Source organism: Anopheles maculipalpis, chromosome 3RL (genome assembly GCF_943734695.1).
Source record: "Anopheles maculipalpis chromosome 3RL, idAnoMacuDA_375_x, whole genome shotgun sequence".
Lineage (NCBI taxonomy): Eukaryota > Metazoa > Arthropoda > Insecta > Diptera > Culicidae > Anopheles > Anopheles maculipalpis.
In genome coordinates this window covers 82,504,562-82,525,589 of record NC_064872.1, presented here as the reverse complement: position 1 = coordinate 82,525,589, position 21,028 = coordinate 82,504,562, and the positions used below count along the sequence as shown (strand labels likewise).

Below are 21,028 nucleotides of genomic sequence, written 5' to 3'. Positions count from 1 at the left end.
GAAGCACACTGATCAGGGGCAGTGTACTGGCAGTGTAGAGTTTTTTTTCTAATGTGTAATCAAAACGGCAGTAAGTTTGGAGCAGAAATACGGGAAGCACTTAGAGATAACAGATTGTAGAATGGTTCAATGGATTATTGCCTTGCGGAATGCACTGGTACCGCTTTTTCTCTTCGAAAAGACCGACGATCGTCTACTTGGCCGCCGGTGCTTGCGTGTGGTGCTGACATCCTTCCACATTTTCGGGCCAATCGCAAACGTTCTCGTTCGGGTTGAAGACCAGGTTGGCCGGGCATGGCATATGATGTTTGCGTTCTCCCTCACACATGAAATAGTGTGTACAGTCGGCCTTATCCGGATGGTAGCTGATATGACCATCCTCCTCAGCGCAGGTCACCTCATTCGCTGATGTGTGAAGAACATTTTTGGTTGACATTAAAACGAGTTCCTAAAAATCATTTATGCAAACCGTTGTACTTACGATCCTTTGTCGTGTAGGCACCACGTGGTCCATAGGACTCGTACGGGCCATCGTATTCCAGCTGCACCTTGTAGTCCTTCAGCTCGCTGGTAAGTACGTTCAGCAGTGGGTATTTGCCGCTTCCGCAGCGACCCGAGAAATCATCCATATCGATCGACCACACCATAATGCCACCGAAGCCTTCCTCCTTGAGCCATTCCATCTGCAAATGAGAAATTGCCCAAATAAAACCCAACTTCTTATCCACCCGTATATTCCCATTTTCCCCACGGCCATTACCTTCGTTTTGAGCGATCGTTCATCATCGAAACCGACCCACTGGTCCTTACGGTAAGCGAATGGCACCTGTTGCTCCGAATCCCACACGAGCGTCGTATTGTCCACACCGAGGAATGCGCAGATTTCGTAGTAACTCAGAAAACCGGCCTCGTTAGTGAACTTGCCTGGCAAACCACCACCGGACGCCGGTGCACCAATATCGAACTGCGTCTGGTTGACGAGCGTAAACGATCGACCGTACGTGGGCATACCGATCAGCAGTTTTTCCTTCGGTGCACCCTGCTTCACCCATTCGCGGGCACTGTAGTCTACGGTGAGCTTCTTCTGATAGTTCGAAGCAGAATCAAGTGGGAATAGAGGCGAATTGTGTCCCACTTGACGTTCCCACTGTCCGTGGAAATCGTACGTCATGACGTTAATGAAGTCGAGATATTTGGAAATCTCCGGCACATCATATCCAGCCGCGATCGCTTCAAAGGATGCGGGGACGGCAGCAGTCAGCAGGAGGCGAGGCTGTCCCGATGTCTTTGCTTCACCTTCGAAAGCAACACGCAGCTCGCGGAGCAGATCAACGTACGCCTTACGATCGTCAGCACCACGAGGATATTCCCAGTCAACATCGAGCCCGTTGAACTGGTATTCGCGCAGGAATTCGATCGCTTCGTACACGAACTGGTTCATGCGGAATACGTTCGAGGTAAGCTCTTTGAATGGGGTGGAACCGAACGCCCATCCACCGATGGCAAGCAGGATCTGCAGGTCGGGGTTCTTCTCGCGCAGGGCGATTACTTCATCGTACATGTCCGGATCGTTCTCGTTCGCTTCGGTTAGCTTATGGTCCTTGAGTGTGGCAAAGGCGTACACGATGTGTGTGCAGAGGGTCGCATCAACGTCCTTCGGTTCGAACTTTCCGGCTCCTGGGCGTTTCACTGACCAGCTCGTCAAGTAACAGAACACTTGGGCTGGTCGTGCTGTGTGGAAAAGGACAAAAAAAAACATGGTAATTGAAGAAATACTCTACAAGTTGAGCGAAATTACGTACAGTTCTTTTCCACCGTGGCAAGACCCTGCTTGATGATCTTCTTCTGAGGTTTCTGGACCTTTGAGAGCAGTTCTGAGACGGAGATTTTGATCGGAGCCGGCTTTTCAACTTCCTGAGAATGGATTTGGATATGATTAGTAAAGGTGCAAAAATTGCAGCATTATTGCGTTGCAGATGTCTTACCTTCTCCACAATAGTAGCAGCCACAGACGACCAGTCGACATCCTTCGCTTCCTTTCCACGGCTTACTCCACGCAGCTCTTCACGCATTGCACCGATCAACGGATATTTGACGTTTCCACCGCACACCGTACCGGAGAAGTCGTCCATATCGACCGTCCACACCATGGCACCACCGAATCCGTTTGTTTTGATCCAGCTCATCTTGTTACGGATGGCACGCTCATCATCGAATCCAACCCACTGATCACCGTCCACCATGTACGGCACCTTCATCTCATCGTCCCAAATGTAAACCGCACCGTTCAGTAGCATTTCGCAGATTTCATAGTAAGCCAAGAATCCGGACTCCTTCGTGTACTCGCCGGCCTTACCGCCGCCGCTAGCAGGAGAGTTGACCTTGTATCGGTCCGTGTTGGACAGCGTAAACGAACGGCCATAAGTAGGCATACCGATGACCAGCTTCTCTTTCGGAGCGCCCAACTTCACCCACAGGTTAGCGGCATAGTCTACCGAAAGCTGCTTACGCCACTCACTATCCGACGAAGGTGCGTACAGGGGAGCATTATGTCCCGTTTCACGTTCCCATTTGCCGTGGAAATCGTACGCCATCAGGTTGATAAAGTCGAGATAGCTTGCGACAGCCGGCACATCGTATCCACCGCGTACATTATCTGGACCGACTGGGACGGCCGCTGTTAGAAGCAGCCGTGGCTGACGGATTTCTTGCGATTCGGCATCGAACGCTTCCTTCAGCTCCTTGAGCAACAGGACAAAGTTCTTCTTATCGTCACCACCCTTCGGGTACTCCCAGTCCATATCGAGACCATCGAATCCACGCTGCCGCAGGAACGGGATGGCCGAGTAGATGAAGGTCTGCCGAGCGTATCGGGTGGCCGACATTTCCTTGAACTTTTGCGTACCGAACGACCAGCCACCGATCGCGAGCAGAACCTTCAGTTTGGGGTTTGCCTTCTTCAGCGTCATCATGCGTTCGTACAGGCCCGTTTTGCCGTCCTTCGTCTCATCGTTGCTTTCGAACGAACTGAGTTTGCCCTTTTTCAACCAACCGAAGGCGAATATGATGTGGGTGCAGAGATCGGCCGGTATGTCCTCCGGGACGAACTTACCGAGCTTGGTACGGTACTGCGACCAGTTGGTGTAGTAGCAGACGATCTGTTTAACGAAGAAAAGTAAAGATGTGTGTGAGTGTGGATGGTACTTAACATCAACAAGGTGGGGCGTACGGTGGTCTTACCTTGTAGCCATCACTGTCGACCTGAGCCTTCTTGGAAATAAGTGCGGATGTGGCAGCGCCTGCTACTACGGCAGTACCGGCCGCTCCAGCTGCCACAGAGCCACGCGTTTTCGTGCGCACTCGGAATCGATTTGTTGCCGAGGCGGGCGCTTGATCCGATCGATCCTGTGCCTTTTTCGTGGGGATTTGATTATCTTCTGGTTTTGCTACGGACGACTTTAGGTTGGTGGGTCGCCTTATTCTTCGTTTTGCTGCAATGAATGAGTATTAGGTTAGACGATGTGTGCTATAAATTTTATAAACCGGCATCCAGTGTAAAGATTGCGTCATAAACACTGCTCGGGTCAAGAGTAGTTACTTAAGCGCTAAATGCCATCAAACACAGACACACATGAGGAGATCTAATGACTTGTACTTACTTTGCGCACTATCTGTCGCTTGGGAGAAGATCGCAATGAGGATGCATAGCACTATCGCTATTCTTAGTATCCGAGGCGTTAACTGGAAGTGGACAAGAAAAAGATGGGCAGACCATTTAGTAAGCTGTTGTTCGCCGATGGTACACGATATGGATATGGATAATGATAGTTTGTCGAAATATTTCACACAATCGCGCATACAGTTCATGGTGAGATCACTCAGCACTAGCTCGTAAGTAAGTAAGATGCAGACGTGAGTATTTAGATTTCGAAATCTGGGTTATTTAGCCTCAAGAGAGGTGATAGGAAAGATACCTTAGTAAACGAAAGAAGAGCTCAGTTACGGAGTCTAATAGCCTAATAGAAGGGAAAAATAAAACCCTTGATTAACCAATGGCTTTGAAGTATTTTTTTTTTACTTTCCATTGTTTGCCATATACTCCAGATTCTCAGCCCAGATTCGAAGCGTCCGAAGGAACCGATACAGAAACTAATTTACTAGTTCTGTTATCTAATCATTCCAGGGTGGATCTTTATGGGTGTCTGGCTTTGTCTGTTAGATAATCTGTGGTACCGTTCAAGTTCACTCGCCAAACGGCTCAATTAATGGGAACGAAAAGACGTTTCGTGCATTTATCAAAGCCCAGCTTCAAATGCTGCTGAACTGCTTGAGCAGCTGCACAGTGCACCTAGGTACTTCTTTCTCTCTCCGTCTCTATCGTCGACTGCATTGGAATGGGTTGAAACAATCGGTTCACCGTTCTCGAAATGCTTGCCAGCTAAAGGTAAGGCATCACGACGCTGATGTTGCAAATGATGCCACCCATACACAATCGACACTGCCACCAGCACCAAAAGCATGCCCGTGTCGGTAGTGAGGGCGCTAATGGTGCTGCAAATAATTGGGTCGAGTTGATTAATAGATACGGGTGGGTAGTGGTAGGGTGTAGGGGATGATTATGATTGCGATCGTGCTCACGATAAGATTCGATGCGATGCAACAGATGTAGATGATCCATACATGTTGCCTATTCGAGGCTACCGTACAACAATACGTGATGAATTTTGTGAGAGGTATTTTTCAAACCAAACCCATCCTTTTGCTAACGCTTTTTGCTTCGCTTATGCATCCGCTGCCTTCTTATCCGTTTGGCCTTTTTTGTCAAGCAACGAGAATGTTTGAAAAAGTCATCAAATGCCACCGCAAAATGTCGAGGTGGTAATAAACATACGTAAGCGCGTCGCTGTGTGTATGCCACTTGTCTATGTGTTTGACCCCAACACTTTTGGCGTTTAGTAGACGAAAACTTGGGTGCCATGTTTTTGATAGTTACCACCTTTTTTTTTGGTTTCTCAAGCATACCCATATAGGACTTTCTCTCTCTCTCTCTCTTCATGCAAACGCAAGATTGCAGGCATCAGATTCATCTGAGAGGTTCAGCACTAGCAAGCAGACCCTCAATCGGTTTGTACTTGACCGCAATTGGCCTACCCAGCAACTCATAAACGGCATTCAGCGTCAGCGACTTGACCGATTGGAGATTCGTAACGAACCATCAGTGGAACACGGTAGCATGCAGCTGGGCATCAAGGCAGCATAAAGCATCGTCTACAGCTGCAAAGAGCAAAGAGGTCGGAACATCTGTTGCAGAACGAGAACGGTTTGTCATTTGCACGTGGCTTTTCGTTCAGCAAAAGGTGAGAATAGTTCTAAAACTTTAGAAGGGTTGCAGCTGCATCTAAATTTTGATTGGTGATCAGTAAAATTCAGGATAGAAAATTTGCCGAAATGTTATATTCACCTCTTTTTGGACGACGCATTGCATAAGTGATACGGTGTTACAGCTGCAGACTTACAGAGACCAACAGACAGCACACTACGGCACACCGACGTGACGTTAAAGCGCGAGACCATGAGCCTCGGCTCAGGGGGATTATGTAGCGTGTCCATTTGAGGTTAGCTGCAAAATGGACCCCCCCCCGCTTCTTCTTTTTATGCTTTCCATATTCTTCTTGTATGTGGTTGTGGAATGATCGCCAAACTGTCCAATTCACGTACAAGTAACCGACTTCGGTGCCATATTATCACACAATGCTGGGAGTTCGTCGGTTCGAGCTTTTGGGATGAGATTTTATAAATTTTTCTGGTGACGTTTCGGTCAGTACAGTAAACTAAGCTTTGGGTCGGTTTGTGGATTGTTAGGGTAATGCACACACACCCATATTAACACACACCAACAATGAAATGTATGCTTGGTGAATGGCAAATAACCACCGAGCGCGAATAGATTGGTTTCGATTGTCGTTTGTGTAATTACCTAAATGGGAGATTTATTCAATCAGCTTGTCTGCAGGTTGATTCGTAACGAACGTTCTGAGAGAATGTAAAATTTGGTTCAAGGATGCACGGCTTTTCCTGAGATGTACCTCAAAATTAGAAGAGAAATACAGTTGATTCACCTTGCTTTAATCGTGTTCTAAGCTTCTGAACGAGAATTCAAACCGCTACAATAAATCATAATACATATTTGACCTCATATTGCACAGTCAATAGTTAAGTGAGCTCAATAATTCCTATAGCAAAATGCACTAACGTGTAAAAGAACCTCTGATTACTCAAAACAGAATTCATCGTTTGGTTTTGGGTATTACTTTAAATTATATTATATTAATAATAATTTAATTATCGCTCACAAAACATTCCATATTCCTTAAAAAGTAATCCCTGTTTTGCAAACAAATTAACACACTCTGCATGCCATGCTTTCTGGCAAGGTCTTCTGCTCCCAGCATAAGCAACCATCCTCCAAAGAGAACACCTTTTTACGCAATAGACATTTCAGTGGCGCTCATTAGCATATGACACTCTGCTTCATTGCGTGTTTAAACATTCTCTCACGACTGACGGCAGAGATTGGCCATTATTAGCGCTGCCAGTTATCAGACGTTTGGCAATGGGAAGCTGCGATACGACGCGGCTACATTCCCAGCATTGCTTGAGCGAAAACTCGGAGGGCGATGAAGCGTGAAGAAAAGTGAAATCACTTCACCGAGGGCTTTATCCTCTCTCGGCTTTAGTTGGCAGCAGGGAATCGACGCAACATCCAGACGGGTCGGCACCAGACACGGGTGGCGCCACAAAGGAAGTGGTCCCTAATGGAATGGAACTGCTACCGGTGTACGGATGCAGTGTGGATGCACACTTTTTTTCCAACCGTAAGCCAGCAGGTTTTGTAGCGCCGTTCCATCTTACATCGGACCACCAGCAAAGGCTAATGGTTTGCGTGACTGTGACGAGACGGTAGACATAGAAGGGCAGGTTGTTGGACACCTTTTTGAAAATGGTAGCCTGTTGTGCTGGATGAGTTAGCTGTTTGAGACGATGGAGAAAAGGGCTTTTGCGTTACGCGGTAATAAATCATTGTTTCAAGATATTTTAATATTTATTAACTATCAGGTGCTGATTGGTTTAAGCTGCACACAGCCGCAGGAAGATGAGATAGGCCGTAAAAGGTGGTAGTGTAATCTGTTATCTCCGCATTTGGTAAGGTGTCAAAGCAGAACCGAAACATGATTCGTGTTAGGTTGGAATGGGTTTTGAAAAAAGGGCTTCCCACACACCCAACACTGGGCCTGTGACTTAACAGCAGGTGAAAGTTACTCCACGCCCCAACCCTTCAGGGGTTCCTGTAGCCCTGCACTGAACGGTGGGCTTGAAATACGTCGACTGTACTGACCTACCCCAACTGTGCAGCGCGTGCGCACCACAACGATTATGTTACGGCTATGTGCGGAGAAACCACGTGTTTAATTTCCCAGCCGACTGTCACAACTGTCATCCCGTGTGCAGTGAAGCGAAAACAAACGCTTCCTTTCACCAGGAGGCCAACATTGGGCGTAGGTTGCTTGGAAGAATGTTTCTAACACGTGCTTCGTACAGTACTGCTCGAGGGGGTGAGTTTGTTTTGGCCTTTCCTTATCCACAAACCAACCTCATTAGCATGAAAAACCCTTTGAATTTCCCGTGTCACTTCCCACTCGGGCAAGGATGTGACGATGTGGCACGACTGACAGCTCAATTAACTTTTCCATCAGAGGGACTTCTGCTCAATCAAGCGTAAAATTGTGATTTTCTATGTAACGGGAGCGCAGAAATCAGTGGCGGGTGCGTTGCACTTATACCACGAAAAATGTGTAAGGATGTATGTGTTGCTGACGGCAGCTGGTTGTTATCCCTGTTGCTAGGACTCCACCGTGCAGTCATGCGTGGTGGAAAATTGTCCGAACCATTATGCTCCTGGTATCGTTCGGTGTTTGGTGGAAAATTAGGTCACACATTTATGGATTCAGAGAATCTCGGGCTTGCTGCCTTATCTACTCTTGAATGAGTTAAAACGGTTAGAAAAAACCATGCCTCTAATTGGACTGATTTTGGGACTTCGATGTTCACTGAGGCAGAAAACTGGAGACACCATGGCCGGGAGAGCATGCTATCTAGGAAGTCGTAAAACGATGACGTATACATCAGAATGGCCCCAAATTTTTCTCCCTATCCCTCTAGGACCAATAGCATACTTTATTGCCCGTACATGATGCCGGGTCTGCTGCAACCTGCCCAACAGTGGCCCCGTTTTATGACATCCTGGTACGGTGAAAATCAAATTATTCACGGTTCGTTGCATCTGATCGTGCCGTGGCCCTTTCAAATCGCCCAAGACTCCGCGGTGCCAATGTCCGGGTTTGCGACCGTGTGTCCGGGTTCACCAGCTAATTCGTGCCGGGTATGCCGGGTACGCCGGGAAGACAAAGCCGGCGGACGAATTTCTCCCATCGCCAGCCACGTTGTTATCACGTGCATGTTTCTCGCGCTTTCTCTAGCTCTGGCAGTGTGTGTGTGTGTGTGTGTTTCATGCGCATGCGCGTGCCAACCGAATGACAAGTGCTTTTTCCCCTGCAACCGGCAGGTGTAAACGACCGTGATTCGATTGTGCACTGGAATGGAGCGAAATTCTGGCCTGTCTTTCTTCAACCTGACTGAGCAGGAAGATTTCGATGCCTGTTCCCGGGGAGATGAAAATTGCGAGCAATTCTGGTGTGGAAATTATGCCTCGGGAGCACCTAATTCGATGGTCTGTCCGAGAGTTCGGTGCAATCAAGCGTGAAAGATAGAATTTTCCAGTGCTAGGAGCACAGACGACGGTACAGGTAACATCCAGTTTTTCTCCTTCTTGCTTGACTGCGCCCAAAGGTCTCCAATGTTCGGTCATGCGTAAAAGATGCAAAACAAATCCCCACACCATCGGGACCGGTGGTTTTGTTTGAGTAAAATAATTGCTTTTACTATTTCACTGTTTTGGAATTTTGCCTGCTTCAGTAGGGAAATCCTATTACGATGGGAATTATTTTTCCAGCTGATATGGCGTAATTTGGAATTGCTTTTCATTGGAAATTGTTCAGTCAAGCGTGAAAAATAGAATTTTCCTGTACGAGGAGTTCAGGCATCGTTGAAGGACTCTCTTGCTGATGATAACGCTGGTGGAGGGACTCTATGTTCACTCATGCGTATAGTGAGCTTGTAAACAGCTGATTTATCTGTATTTGTGTTTGTTAACTGAGTAGGAAGTAGAAGTTTATGCAGATTGAGGAATACGATGCTGTATCTTTTAACTAAACAATGCTATTTGTTTGGAGATAATGAAGAACAGAGATTAAAAGAATTTAGAACCATGCGAACCATCCATCACATTCTCTAACTCCAACTTAAAGATCGGTCAAAATAAATCTTGTCCCTTCACTGTTCCATTAGTGTGCGCTAGGTTGTAAGCAATAATCGAACTGTAAAATAGAACCACTCTTTGAAACAAAGTCGCGAAGGTCACAGGCCTCCGGTACTTTTGGTTTTACTTTGATGGAGCATAAAAACTAAAACGAAGGAGACATAAACATCGACCAGTAAGGTGTCAATATTTACGAACTGTCTGTATTAGAAGGGCATCTCGCACGGTCGGTTGCCCATCGTTCGCCAGGACGCATGCGCACGCTTCACTTCCTGTCACTGACCATAAGGTTCGCCATAATTTTCTCATGGCATTGTCTAATGAAGCGGAACATTGAGATTTGTGTCGAGCAGGGTCGCATGGTTGTGTATGGCTGCGCCTTCAGGTGCTTCAAGTCGGATAGAAAGCACAAAAAATTGGAATATGTTCTGCTTCTAGCCCCAATCGTAGTATAATCGTTCGATCGTCTGTTCAGTGATGCGAAAAATTCAATTTCTGGTGTACCAGGAGTCCAGAAAAATGGGCACTGACTACAAAAGGGAAAATGTTTTCCCGGGGTTTTCCATTGAGACTACTCTGTGTTCAGTCATGCGTAAAAGGGACCTTTAAACTCACCCCAAAGTTTGTGGAAGTGTATGTGAATCGTGCCGAGGAAATGGTATAAATGAGAGAACGAAAAATCTATGAATGTTTGTGTAGGTGTTGTTATCATAAATGAGGCACCGTGAGGCACGGCATGTTTTGGATCTCTAGAGATAAGGATGTGTTTGTGCGCACGAGCTCATTGGAGCATGAATTATGATTTCGTTTCACCAGGCAAACAGCCACACTAGCAGGAGTCTCGTTGTCTATGGGAGTGCGTTTAATCACACGCTTTTTCTTTGGAATGAAAATTCCGTGAAAAAAGGCGTCAAAATTATGAAGAAAATGCAGTCATAATTGCAAGTTTGTGATCCATTTTTGTCTTCATTTCATCAGAACTTCATTTGCGGAATAGTGTTTCCGATTATTAAATCGATCAGTCATCCATCTCGTCAACCCTTTTACGGAAACATTTTTTCCCGTCTTTCGCAACGGAGGTGATTGTTTGCATTTGCCACAGTTAAAAAGAAAACACACTAATTGATCGGAATGAAATGCACGTGTTGCGCTGGAAATTTAATTACAGGATTACTGGCATCGTTTGATTGCCTTTCGCGGGCCTTGAGTTCCTGAAGTTTAGTCAGAAAATTATTTCCTCATTCCAACATTGTTTAAGGGGGAAGTTTGTGTGTGTATCGCACACACGTATAGTTGAGTAATTACATTTGGAACATTGTTGCACTTCATACTGTTTAGTTTTCCAATTGCTGTGCAGTGATTGGCTGTAATGTTTGCTAATTTGGGAAAGAATTTCAGTGAAAGAAGAAAGAAAATTCTCCCGAAATACTTTTAGATTTCCAGTGGCATTTCGACTACTCCTGAGAAAAACGGTTGTCCATCTAACTGCATTGCTAGCTTGTCATTGAGACCCCACCATCCGCCAGTAGGTTGGATTGTACTTGACATTGCATTTTTCACTCGCTTCAGGGCTACAGTTGCTGGTGTAGCACAGATCAAATAACGACGCTTGCTCTACAAAGTCAAGAATGTTCTAGCTGTTTGCTCAACTGTGAGATAATGCTAGCTTAAAGCCGCATGCCTAGCGCTTCCCGCACAATCTAGTGAATACTCTTGAGCTTGAAGTTACTGGGTGAGGAGGTGGGATTAAAAGAAAAAAGAAGGGCGAAATGAAGGAAATAGTACTTTTAACTACATTCACAACACTGATCCTCTTGGTGAGCTTTATTTTAAATATACATCCCGATAAACTTTATCTCTGAAAAAAAAAGAGAGGATATAAAGGCTTTTCTCCCTCAGGCAAATGGTGCTCCAGTCGATTCAAATCCAACGCCAGTATCAAAAGCCATTGCCCTCATCCATCATCTATCCTATCTGATCGACTATCTCGCGCAGTACGTAATTGGTAGTGAAAATGATCGCAAAACGCCGCAGGAAGCGGTAGACTACTATCGGGAGGCTTTGGTGGAGGGAAAAAACCTACCCGGACAGGACCCCAAAGGGTTGAAGCCGGATAATGCACGCGCACGCCAGGAAACGGAAATTATACACAAAATGATGAACGTTTAGCGGCCATGGACGGCACCGAGGGCATCGGAAAGAAATTAGTGATCATCGAACTGCACAGCGTGTTTGTTTGCAATGTCTGCCTAAAGACTCGATGACAAAAACTGTTTCGCCATATTCATTCAGACACACACACACACACATTATTAAATGGGACTGTGTATGACACAGTTTTTCAAGCTTGTGGGCAGTGTGGTGGAAAATTTTAATAACCTAACCCCGATAGATCACCGGGAGATTTGATGCTTTGTCGTTGGCCAATCCTTGACATCGTTGAATGCGGTGCGGAGTGTGACATCGACGATTCATCGTCTTGAAATCGATCACATCCAGCGTGCCAGCGTGCGCTGTATTGGTACGTTGGCCGAAGGTTCATTAGTATGCTCAACCGGTCATTACGGATTGGACTGACAAACGGGCCAGATCCAGTGGTTTCGGTAAGTTATTTCACTGTGTTGGTTTGCCTGTCTAAGAGGCATCGACTTAGAGCACCCGATTGGAGCAAGCAACGTCCGGACAGCTATGACCTGGCTATGAGACTTTGAAAGCGCTAACCTCACTTAACTTTATCGCCTGGTGCGGCACACCTTGATTCCACCAGCTCCTGCAGGTCCAAGAACGTTACTGGGTGTGGATAGGGTCAGGCCGCAGTTTTTTCGGCAGTCTCTAGGCGGCTGTTTAAAATTAATTGCACGCAGTCGTGGCGATTGCAATGTGAACGGTTTTTTGGTTGTTTTTTTTTTCTTTTCGGAAACTTCTTTCAATTTGAAAAATAAGAACAATATGCGAGACATTTTGGTCGGTCGGTGTTTGCAGCTTTTTTCCTTCTTGCGCTGCTGTCCCTGTGTTCTCCGGCCGACACCTCCCAGCAAAAGCAACAAAAAGCCTATAGAGAGGGTGGGTTCAGTTCACGTCATTCTGCTTTCGATCCGGGCCTGCCAAGGTGATCCAGTTCCCTGCTCATGCGATCGATTCGTGCGCGTTTCCAAGCTAAACCATGGTTCCATTCTTACCCCCGATGGAGGATGGAGAAGGCTCGAGGGTGTGTGTGGCTGTGAGTACTGTAGCTCAGTGCCTTTGTGCTTGGCCACCTTGCCACCTTTTTTTGCCCATTTGCCACGCTTAACATTGCGCACTTGCGCACTGGACAACTTTTACGCTTTTGTTCTCCTGTCCAGATTCCACCCATGCTTCTGTACCTACCCTTCTCTCCCTATTTCCACCGCCCAGTGAGGTGGGGCTGCATGAAAACAAGCATTCACTTTAGACTTTGCCAACTGAGGCCCCATGTCTGCCTCGGAGTGAACAGGTCTTTACAGGTCTACTATAAGCTGGCTTGATTGCGTAGATCTCCCTCCAAAGTCTAGCCAGTGGCTGCTGCAACTTGAAGCTAATTTTTATCATGTGCAATCGTTCTGTCCCTTTCCTTCTCGAATGTACCATTTCAGCCTCCAGAGATCGACCTTTCGCAGGTCTACACACAAGGTCTTCCGGCCCAACGGAACGGACCGAAATAATGCACAAGACGCACGGGTCCACATTTCGCACCGTGCTTTCAGCACAGAACGGAAATGGTAAAGCAGGTAGCCGATCGATCGACCGGCGACTGAAAACGCAACCAAGAATATCAGCCCACCTCTGAGCCCAAACTTTTGCAACGGGAAGCAAAAGAGCAAACCGTTCTGAAGCATAAATTAAACAGTGTGTGGGCTTCCGCTCTTTGGCTGAATGTCACGCTCACGTTGGAGCTGAGTTTGAGGGAAACCCGACGGTCAGGTTCTTCCTTCTGGGGACCTTTTCAAATGAATTTACCAAAGGCCTTTGAGGCAAAGAGAAGTGCCTCAAAATATCGACAACTGTTGTTACTTATTGCCGCACTGTCAGTGCTGTCATGATGACAGTTAGTAAACATCAATTACGGGCTCACGGGCGTCAAATGTCAATAACCGGCCCCATTGTTTATCTCGCCAAAGCTTCTCACAGCGTCGAGCGACTGGCGGTATCGACAAAAATGATGTCGTTATGAGACTTTTAAAAGCTCTAATCGGTTGACCTTCAGTATGGGATGGATCATGCGTGTTGGTTTGCTTTTTACCATTTGATTTCAAAACATACACTCGCGCCTGCGCCATGTTGGCAGGTGCTGTTGATGTTTGGGATGAATGTAAGCTTTGTAATATGCTGCCGGGAAAACGGTGATGGATTTTGAAGAGTGATGGATGAGAAATTAAATTTGTCAAAGCGTTTGATTGCTGGATTGTAGTTTTAATTATTTCAAGGTTTTTCGAGATTGTTCAGATAAATTACAGGGTTTGTGAGAAGGTGTAGGGAATGTGGTAGCGTAGGAACGACTCTTTGTCAAGACTTGATAAAACGTTAGGTTAAAATACAATAAGAATCAGAGTTTTCTTCAATTATTCATCTACTTTTAAGAGGAACTTACGCTTCATTCATTCATTATGGTGAACTTGTGTTTTTTTGTTTTTAAATTTTAAATTAATAACAACTTTTAAAATCAATTTTGAAGTTCAATCGGTGTAAAGCTTCTAACGAGCTTAAGTTAAAACTTAAATTTTGATTGCTACTAAGTGTTTGTTTGCACAGGCGATTGCACAATTGGTTCCAAACAAATAGACATAGTTTTAAATTCTCTCCAAAAAATCCAGATAAGATATTAACGCAATCACTCTCTACTAGCGCTGGCGCTGGGTGTTTTTGTTTTGACTACGAAACGTTGGATTGCCCAAGCGTTTTACAAGACGCGCTCCACGGGTAATTTTGTCTGTCGAGTTTGACCGCCGTGGAATAGACCGTGAAAACCGGTCGCTCTGCCATACGATTAAGTATTCATTGACCTCCTCCGGTAGAAGAACGCAGAAGAAGGAGGACTAACGGTGGCGTTTCGCTGTCGAATTTTTTCGTTAAACATCAGCCAGAGGACTTCGGTACTTTTGTCTGTGGTGAAATGTGGTTCTGCTCAAGTCATAATCGTCAACCAGACGGTAGAGAAAAGGTCGACCGATTTGAGATGACTTTTACTACGCCCTTGAAGCACGATCGGTTCGTGGATTTCGTCTCAAATTAACATCCGTTTGATCATTCGGCAAACATCCACTTTTTGAGATGTATTGTGAAGAAAGAGTTGTTTGTTTCGTTCCATAGTGGATTGTGACTTACGAGGTGTAGAGTTGTTTTTTCAACACATAAGAGAACATATGTCCTTATAAGTGGTGGGCAGTGTTGTCCGCAAGTGAAAATTTTTAGTCATTTTAGACAATTGCTCACGAACCGTTTCACTTTCATTCTTTAAAGTCTTTATTATATCCACCGAACGGGAAAAAACAGACCAAAACAGATATTACTTCATCGCCAGCACGGTTGTGCAGAAGAATGAACAAATTGGCATACAACTCGCTCTCGTTTAATGCCCCATCATCATGATCGATCACGAATTCCAGCCTCTTCACGTGCGATCCTCTCCGTACGATCGTTCCCGATCGTACGCATCGTAGTTGGAAAGCGAAAAGGAAACGAAAATATCGATGCCATAATGCTGATGGATTTTTACCATCACCCATATGTGACCGGCAGTACACATTCCCGCTGTCGGGCAACCATACTGGCTGCCGAACGCACAACACATCGCTCCCCAAAAATGGCCACGGTTCGTCGTTGTCGGTTACGTTACCGGTTGCGTTACACGCGTCCCCGGTAGCACGGGGTTTCAATCCTCCGGTACGCCCTCACACCGCACCACGGCCTGATGGTGCCACTTTCTTCCTGTCGCACGATGCTATTAATTACAGACAGACTGGCAACGGCCACCACCAAACATTATCTTCACCCAAATCGAACATGCGGCACACGAAAGCAAAGCGGCATGACAGGTTCGTCACTTATTACATCGTTACCCCGTTGAAGCTTTTTCAAAGATGATGAAAAAAAAAAGATGAGTTTTAAGGGCTGAAGCGGAGTAAGTACTGATAAAGCAGGAGTAGATCAGCATCCTGAACGAAAACAAAGCGAGCGCGTACAAAAGACTTCAACGCTTGGCGGTATAAGAATTTTTCAAAAACAAGTGACGAACCTCGTCCCGCTATCGATGCGATCAAGCAATGAGGTTGATCGTGTGTGTATGCGTTTGGACAGTACTTGTCGTGGCTTGTTAAGGGTTGGCAAAGCTTGAAGGCTTGTTTAGCACAAGGGGAACCATGCGTGACGCAGCCCGATTTTGCCGTTTTTTTTTTCTCTCTCTCTTTGTCCACGGGATGTGGGCATGAGGTAAGCGATTACTCCGACACTGGCGCTGATGGAAGATGAAAGCGAAAGTGAATTACGACGACCGGTTGTCTGCGGTCTTCCAGTCTTCCCGTGCACGGGAAGACAACCTTTCGCAGTGGCTTCGGTACCTTCGTTCGTACACCCATTTTCGGAAAAGGGCCATCCGATGACGCCGGAACTTCGGTTCGAGATGCTGTTGTAAATGGGGAATGAAGATGATGATGATGATGCTGCTGCTGCTGCTGCTGCTTCCTTTTGAACAAGCCTTTTGAACATTTGCACAATCTTCAACAGGAAGATTGTGCGAGGGTGAGTACGCGCATACACACACTGAAGGAGGTAATAGCAGATACAATGAACCGGAAGTGAGGCATCCATTCGGTGGGCAATTGTGGCACCGTGAGAACGTTAAAAGGGTGAAAAATGCACTCACCGATGACTTTTGACCTTTATGTGCACCGTACGAATGGCTGAAAGAGAGTTCGATTTCCACCGTGCGTCTTTATCTTTAATGATGGTGGTTTCGAGCCTTTTCTGCTTGAGCGAGACCTTTGCCGTTACCGAGCTTGTCAGTGCCGACGGCTAGGCAGATGAAGGTTTCGGTGTGTCCTGATTGGAGAAGGTTAGAGAAAATATTCTCACCTTAACGAAGCAGTATGTAATTGAATTGAGCGGCGATTTTCTCGTTTAACGTTAAACTGTTGCTTAAATGAGGTGTGGAAAATAGCGTGAAGCAGATTCATTATTCAATTTCATGGATATTTTCTCTAATAACGTATTTAAGGCTTTTGAAATGTTGAGTGAAAGATTGCTCAAGAAAAGTCTGTCGTTTAGTCAAGCGAATGTGTTTGGTAGTGGAAAAATTAAATGAATAACTAGCTAACTTGGCCCTCTTGTCTATCTATTTTGACTCGGAGCTGGTGGTAAATGTGGTATAGTTTGTATCCGATCGGTTCGATCGACTTTACGCTATATCGATTGTGTTGATTTTTTTATTCAATTTGATTGAAAAACAATATCACTGTCGAGGAAACTGCAAGTTTATTGCATGCGATGTGACTATCAATTTGTCAGCATCAAGCATCAGCAATAAAGTTACGAAAACTGATATACTTCCGATTTTATTTTCCTAACACCATGCGTATGTCGAGAGATATCGGCCGAACCATAAAACCAAGCAAACCAGCTAGACGCAGTAAAGTGTTGCAAAATGTTTATAATGTTTCGATTGCCATGCTGACCACACTCCACACATTTAGAGGACCCATTCGTAGGACTTTCCTACGTACCAAAAATAAATTATTGTCTACCAATAGTTACACTTTCTTGGAAAAGCGTCCCCACGTCGGCTTTGTCGATCAGCGTGGACATGATTCTGATTTCATTTCGAACGACTGTACACGCCCGCAAAAGCGCCGTTGTGTTATTGGTGGTGAATTGTCATATTGGTGGTTTCGCTGGCACACGGCGGCCGTACCGGGGTACACCTGCACGGCTACACAAAAACCGGACCCTCGTTCGAACTCTGGCCCGGTCGTTGGACTATGTTTGGGAAAGTTAATTATGCACTCGAGCGTCGTCGTCGTCATCGTCGTCGTGGATGTCGCTGCGTTTGTGGCTTTCGTTTCGGTTCAACTCAATCAGATGCTGGCAGGGACACGGGGACACCGACCTTCTGCCTGCCTCTTTGTAGCAGCTGAGGTTTTTTTGCTGCTGCCGTTGCTACTTTTCTTTCTCATTTCGGTGTGCGACTAACGAGTAGCGAAATATTCACACGTCCCAACGAGCGCGCGTGGTATTGCGATGTTGCTTGGAAAAGCTTAGACACCCGTAGGTGCGTGTCTCGGGTGGAATAGTGCAAGTGTGGCATGAAGAACCGCCCAGTTTCAATGACATCGATTTCTCGACTCATTTTCGAACCCGGCTTTAGCGATCGATTCGCAACGCTCGCACGCCAGTAATGACCTCTGCACGTTTCGATCATGTGTCCTCGGAGTGCCAATTTTCCATCAGAATTACCAAGTGGACGGTCCGTGTGTGAATGAGAGGAATCGGAGATGCACAAAGTGGACAGCAGTATGGCTTTTCATCCGCCAGTCCGCCAGGCCACTAGCACCGATGACGGTGGGTGGACTGTCGGACTGTTTGCGGGAAAAATTGTCACCTCGGAAAAGGAAATCGAAAGTGACACAACACAGCAGCTTCCGTTTGCCCCTGCGCCGAGCGATAATTGCGAGTACGAATAGACGACACTGGCCAAGCGCACTGGGAAACGACGAGTCAGACCTTACTGTTTATGCCTTGCTCTGCCTCACTCTATGTGTGCGGCTTATGTAATGTAAAATTGTCGTGTGACAGTGAGCGAAATGTACTGGATTGATGCAGCTAGCTGGACAGGACAGACACACTTCCAAAATGTGTCCGAGGTGACGCGAATTAACCGGAGTGGGACGGTGGAAATGATTAACGAGCGGGCACGATTCGGGACACTCCTCTTTTCGGTAATGGATCAAAGGTTTGGTAATGCCAGCTGGAAGACAATCGGTGGGAAACCGCTGTCCATTTTGTGGTTTGGGTGGATTGACAAGTTTTGGTGCTTGGTCATGCTTTTGTTTACAAACATCCGGCATGGCACATCTGTTGGTGGCAGTTTTTATTTTTGAAAGTTTTATCAATCGTTTTCCTAAAGTATTTTCTATCGAAGAAAACGGATTACAATTTGATTTGTAACAACTCAAACAACTGGAAACAACTTCTAGTTAGATAAATTGTATTTTGTACACCAAATACAGGTAAAAAACTGTTGAACAATCTCAAAACGGATTCATCTACTAATGACCTATTCTCACGATCCGATTTTGATACTTTCTTCCTGATCCTCCGAATGATCGTTAAGTGTTGCAAATGGTTTTCAACTTCCATATCTGATCATCAACCAGACAACGGACAGGCAGACAACAATCTGCTTAAAGTAGATTTATTTAACTCAAAAAATTACCCACAGTTTTGAAACGGATTTTCCACCAACAATGGAACGGCCATAATATCGCCAACCATTTAAGCCACACCTACTACAGCCTGTCGACGACAGTGAATGGGTTCGTCGCACCCAAATCTGCACTACCAGACAAGTCCCCCAATGTGCGTCTTAAGTGCGTGAGTGTGTCTGTGTGTTTGCTTTGTTTGCTTCTTCTTCTTTCTTGCCGGTGTTTTGTTCAGTCCAAGTGCCAGCTCCAGATTGAACGGCATAAATCAAACCGGTATCGACAGTGCTTCCGGTTCCTGGACGATGCCGTGGGAATAATGTTATGGATAATCAGGAATTGGCCGTTTTTTGTAGTGCCGAGCTGGTTGTCACCCTTGCCGGGAGGAATAGATTGGGATCAGATTTCTTTGCTGATCTGTAAGTTAGCAAGCATCTTTGTATGGGTAGCCCTTTTTGCGTGCTATGCATATATGAAGCTTGCTGTACATTTTTCTTCTACACATACACGCACTGCTCCATACAACCACAATCATACGGTGCAAGGTTTCATGTCCAACATGAACACTCTCACTTCTGGTCATTTTTGATGCCGAACGGAACACAAACGGACTGGAAAAGGAAGTATGCCATAAAAAAACAAAGAAAAACAAAAAAAACATCGATACGATCATATGTTTTGTGGTATCGTGTTTCACGCAGGTTCAATATTCGGATTCGCATTCCGGATGTGTGCAGGAACAATTGGATATTTTTCACATTTCCTTTAAGGTTTTGTTTGCTAGTTTGATTGCAATATATCATTGCTGTGAAGTGAATGCTTACGTTCGTGTTTGATCACAAATCAGTCTTACCTGCAAAAAGAAAGGAGAAAAAAATTTTTTTTACAAAAATTATTTAACATCATTTTTAGAATTATTCTTCTAGCATTGGATAGCAATACGACCTGGCCGTTCTTTATGAATAAAAAACTCTTCTTGAGATTTAAAAGTCTATATAATCTCCTTCAGACGACCCTCGCTATTCACTGGACAGATCACTCATATAAATTGAAAAACGAAATGCGGAAATCATTGTGCCCATTTTTTCGCAACATCTCTTTCCATCCTGAAACTTGTTGGCTCACCCAGTTCAGCACAATCCTGTCGGAGGACTGTGAATGCTTTTCTTCAACCTTCCGCGTATTATTCGACACGATCGACATGATCAACCAGATCGGTTTGCTTGTTAGCGTCGTCAACATTCTTGCCGTTGGGTTTGGTTCGCTTTTACGAAGTACATTGCCAAGCCCTTTTACCAATGGCTTAATCTTGCGCACTGCAATCGAGCACTTTCTTGAGGAAGGAAGGGAAATGATCCAAATGAACATAATGATGATAGTTTTAATTACAAAATAATTAACACATTTGCTCTGGATCAATTAAAGGTAAGGATTGGCACACTAGCCGACGTACACAAACGATAGTGTAGCAGCCGAGTAGTTCGTTAGCAGCACTTGGATCAGATTGTGCCAGTTAATAAACGATCGTTCGTGTCACAAATGAAGCTGGGACAACGAGTCAGCTTCGTAAGGTGTTTCGATTTCGTTTAACGACGGCTATGATTATCTTTGGTTTTCTGGAGAAGTTAGTGGAAGAAGTTGTGTGTGTGAGTGTATGTGATAATTATAGTTGAGTCTATCAACTTGATCATTTCAATTCAGTTTGAATGTTTATTTCCTGTCTATTTTGCGCCTACCTTTTCTTGTGCTGTGTAAATGGTTCCTTCACCGAGACGCCTTTGAATGGAATTTCAAGTGTCACTTTGATGTACCATATATGATCGCGCTGATCACAATACTCATTTCAACACACACACTGAAGCTTCTGTGTTGTCTCAACAATCCTCTTGCTAAGATAGCTTTCAACTACACGACACCCGTATCACACTCAAGGACGCAGGTCAACCGGGTCAGCTCTGTAGTGCACGCGAGAAGGTCAACATCAAGATCCATTCCCGAACCATAAACCAACCCACACTTGGAAACAGGAAACCAAGTGCCGTATTAATCCGTATCAATCTCAGAAAAGCACAATTTTAAAAGTCTTTAGCGTGGTTGAGAGAAAACGTTAGAAAAGGTTCGTCGCTTGTAATACCGCATACGCTCGTTGATGTCTTTCGTA

At 45.4% G+C, this 21,028-nt stretch overlaps 3 protein-coding genes across 3 annotated transcripts in view; 1 reads left to right on the top strand and 2 right to left on the bottom strand.

Moving 5' to 3' along the window:
• Window positions 1-21,028, top strand: part of LOC126562334 (serine protease inhibitor 2-like) — a 388,794-nt gene that overhangs the window by 92,572 nt on the left and 275,194 nt on the right. The gene's annotated exons all lie outside the window — the stretch shown is intronic.
• Window positions 1-21,028, bottom strand: part of LOC126562624 (terpene synthase) — a 224,574-nt gene that overhangs the window by 15,883 nt on the left and 187,663 nt on the right. The gene's annotated exons all lie outside the window — the stretch shown is intronic.
• The window catches only part of LOC126561531 (probable chitinase 10), a 29,590-nt gene continuing 8,755 nt past the window's right edge, over window positions 194-21,028 (bottom strand). The window contains exons 2-8 of the mRNA XM_050217737.1: window positions 3,660-3,741; window positions 3,241-3,491; window positions 1,986-3,158; window positions 1,803-1,914; window positions 761-1,731; window positions 482-683; window positions 194-405 (exon numbers count right to left, since the gene is read on the bottom strand). Of these exons, the coding sequence (XP_050073694.1) occupies window positions 194-405; window positions 482-683; window positions 761-1,731; window positions 1,803-1,914; window positions 1,986-3,158; window positions 3,241-3,491; window positions 3,660-3,741 (3,003 nt within the window). The remainder of the gene's footprint in view (window positions 406-481; window positions 684-760; window positions 1,732-1,802; window positions 1,915-1,985; window positions 3,159-3,240; window positions 3,492-3,659; window positions 3,742-21,028) is intronic.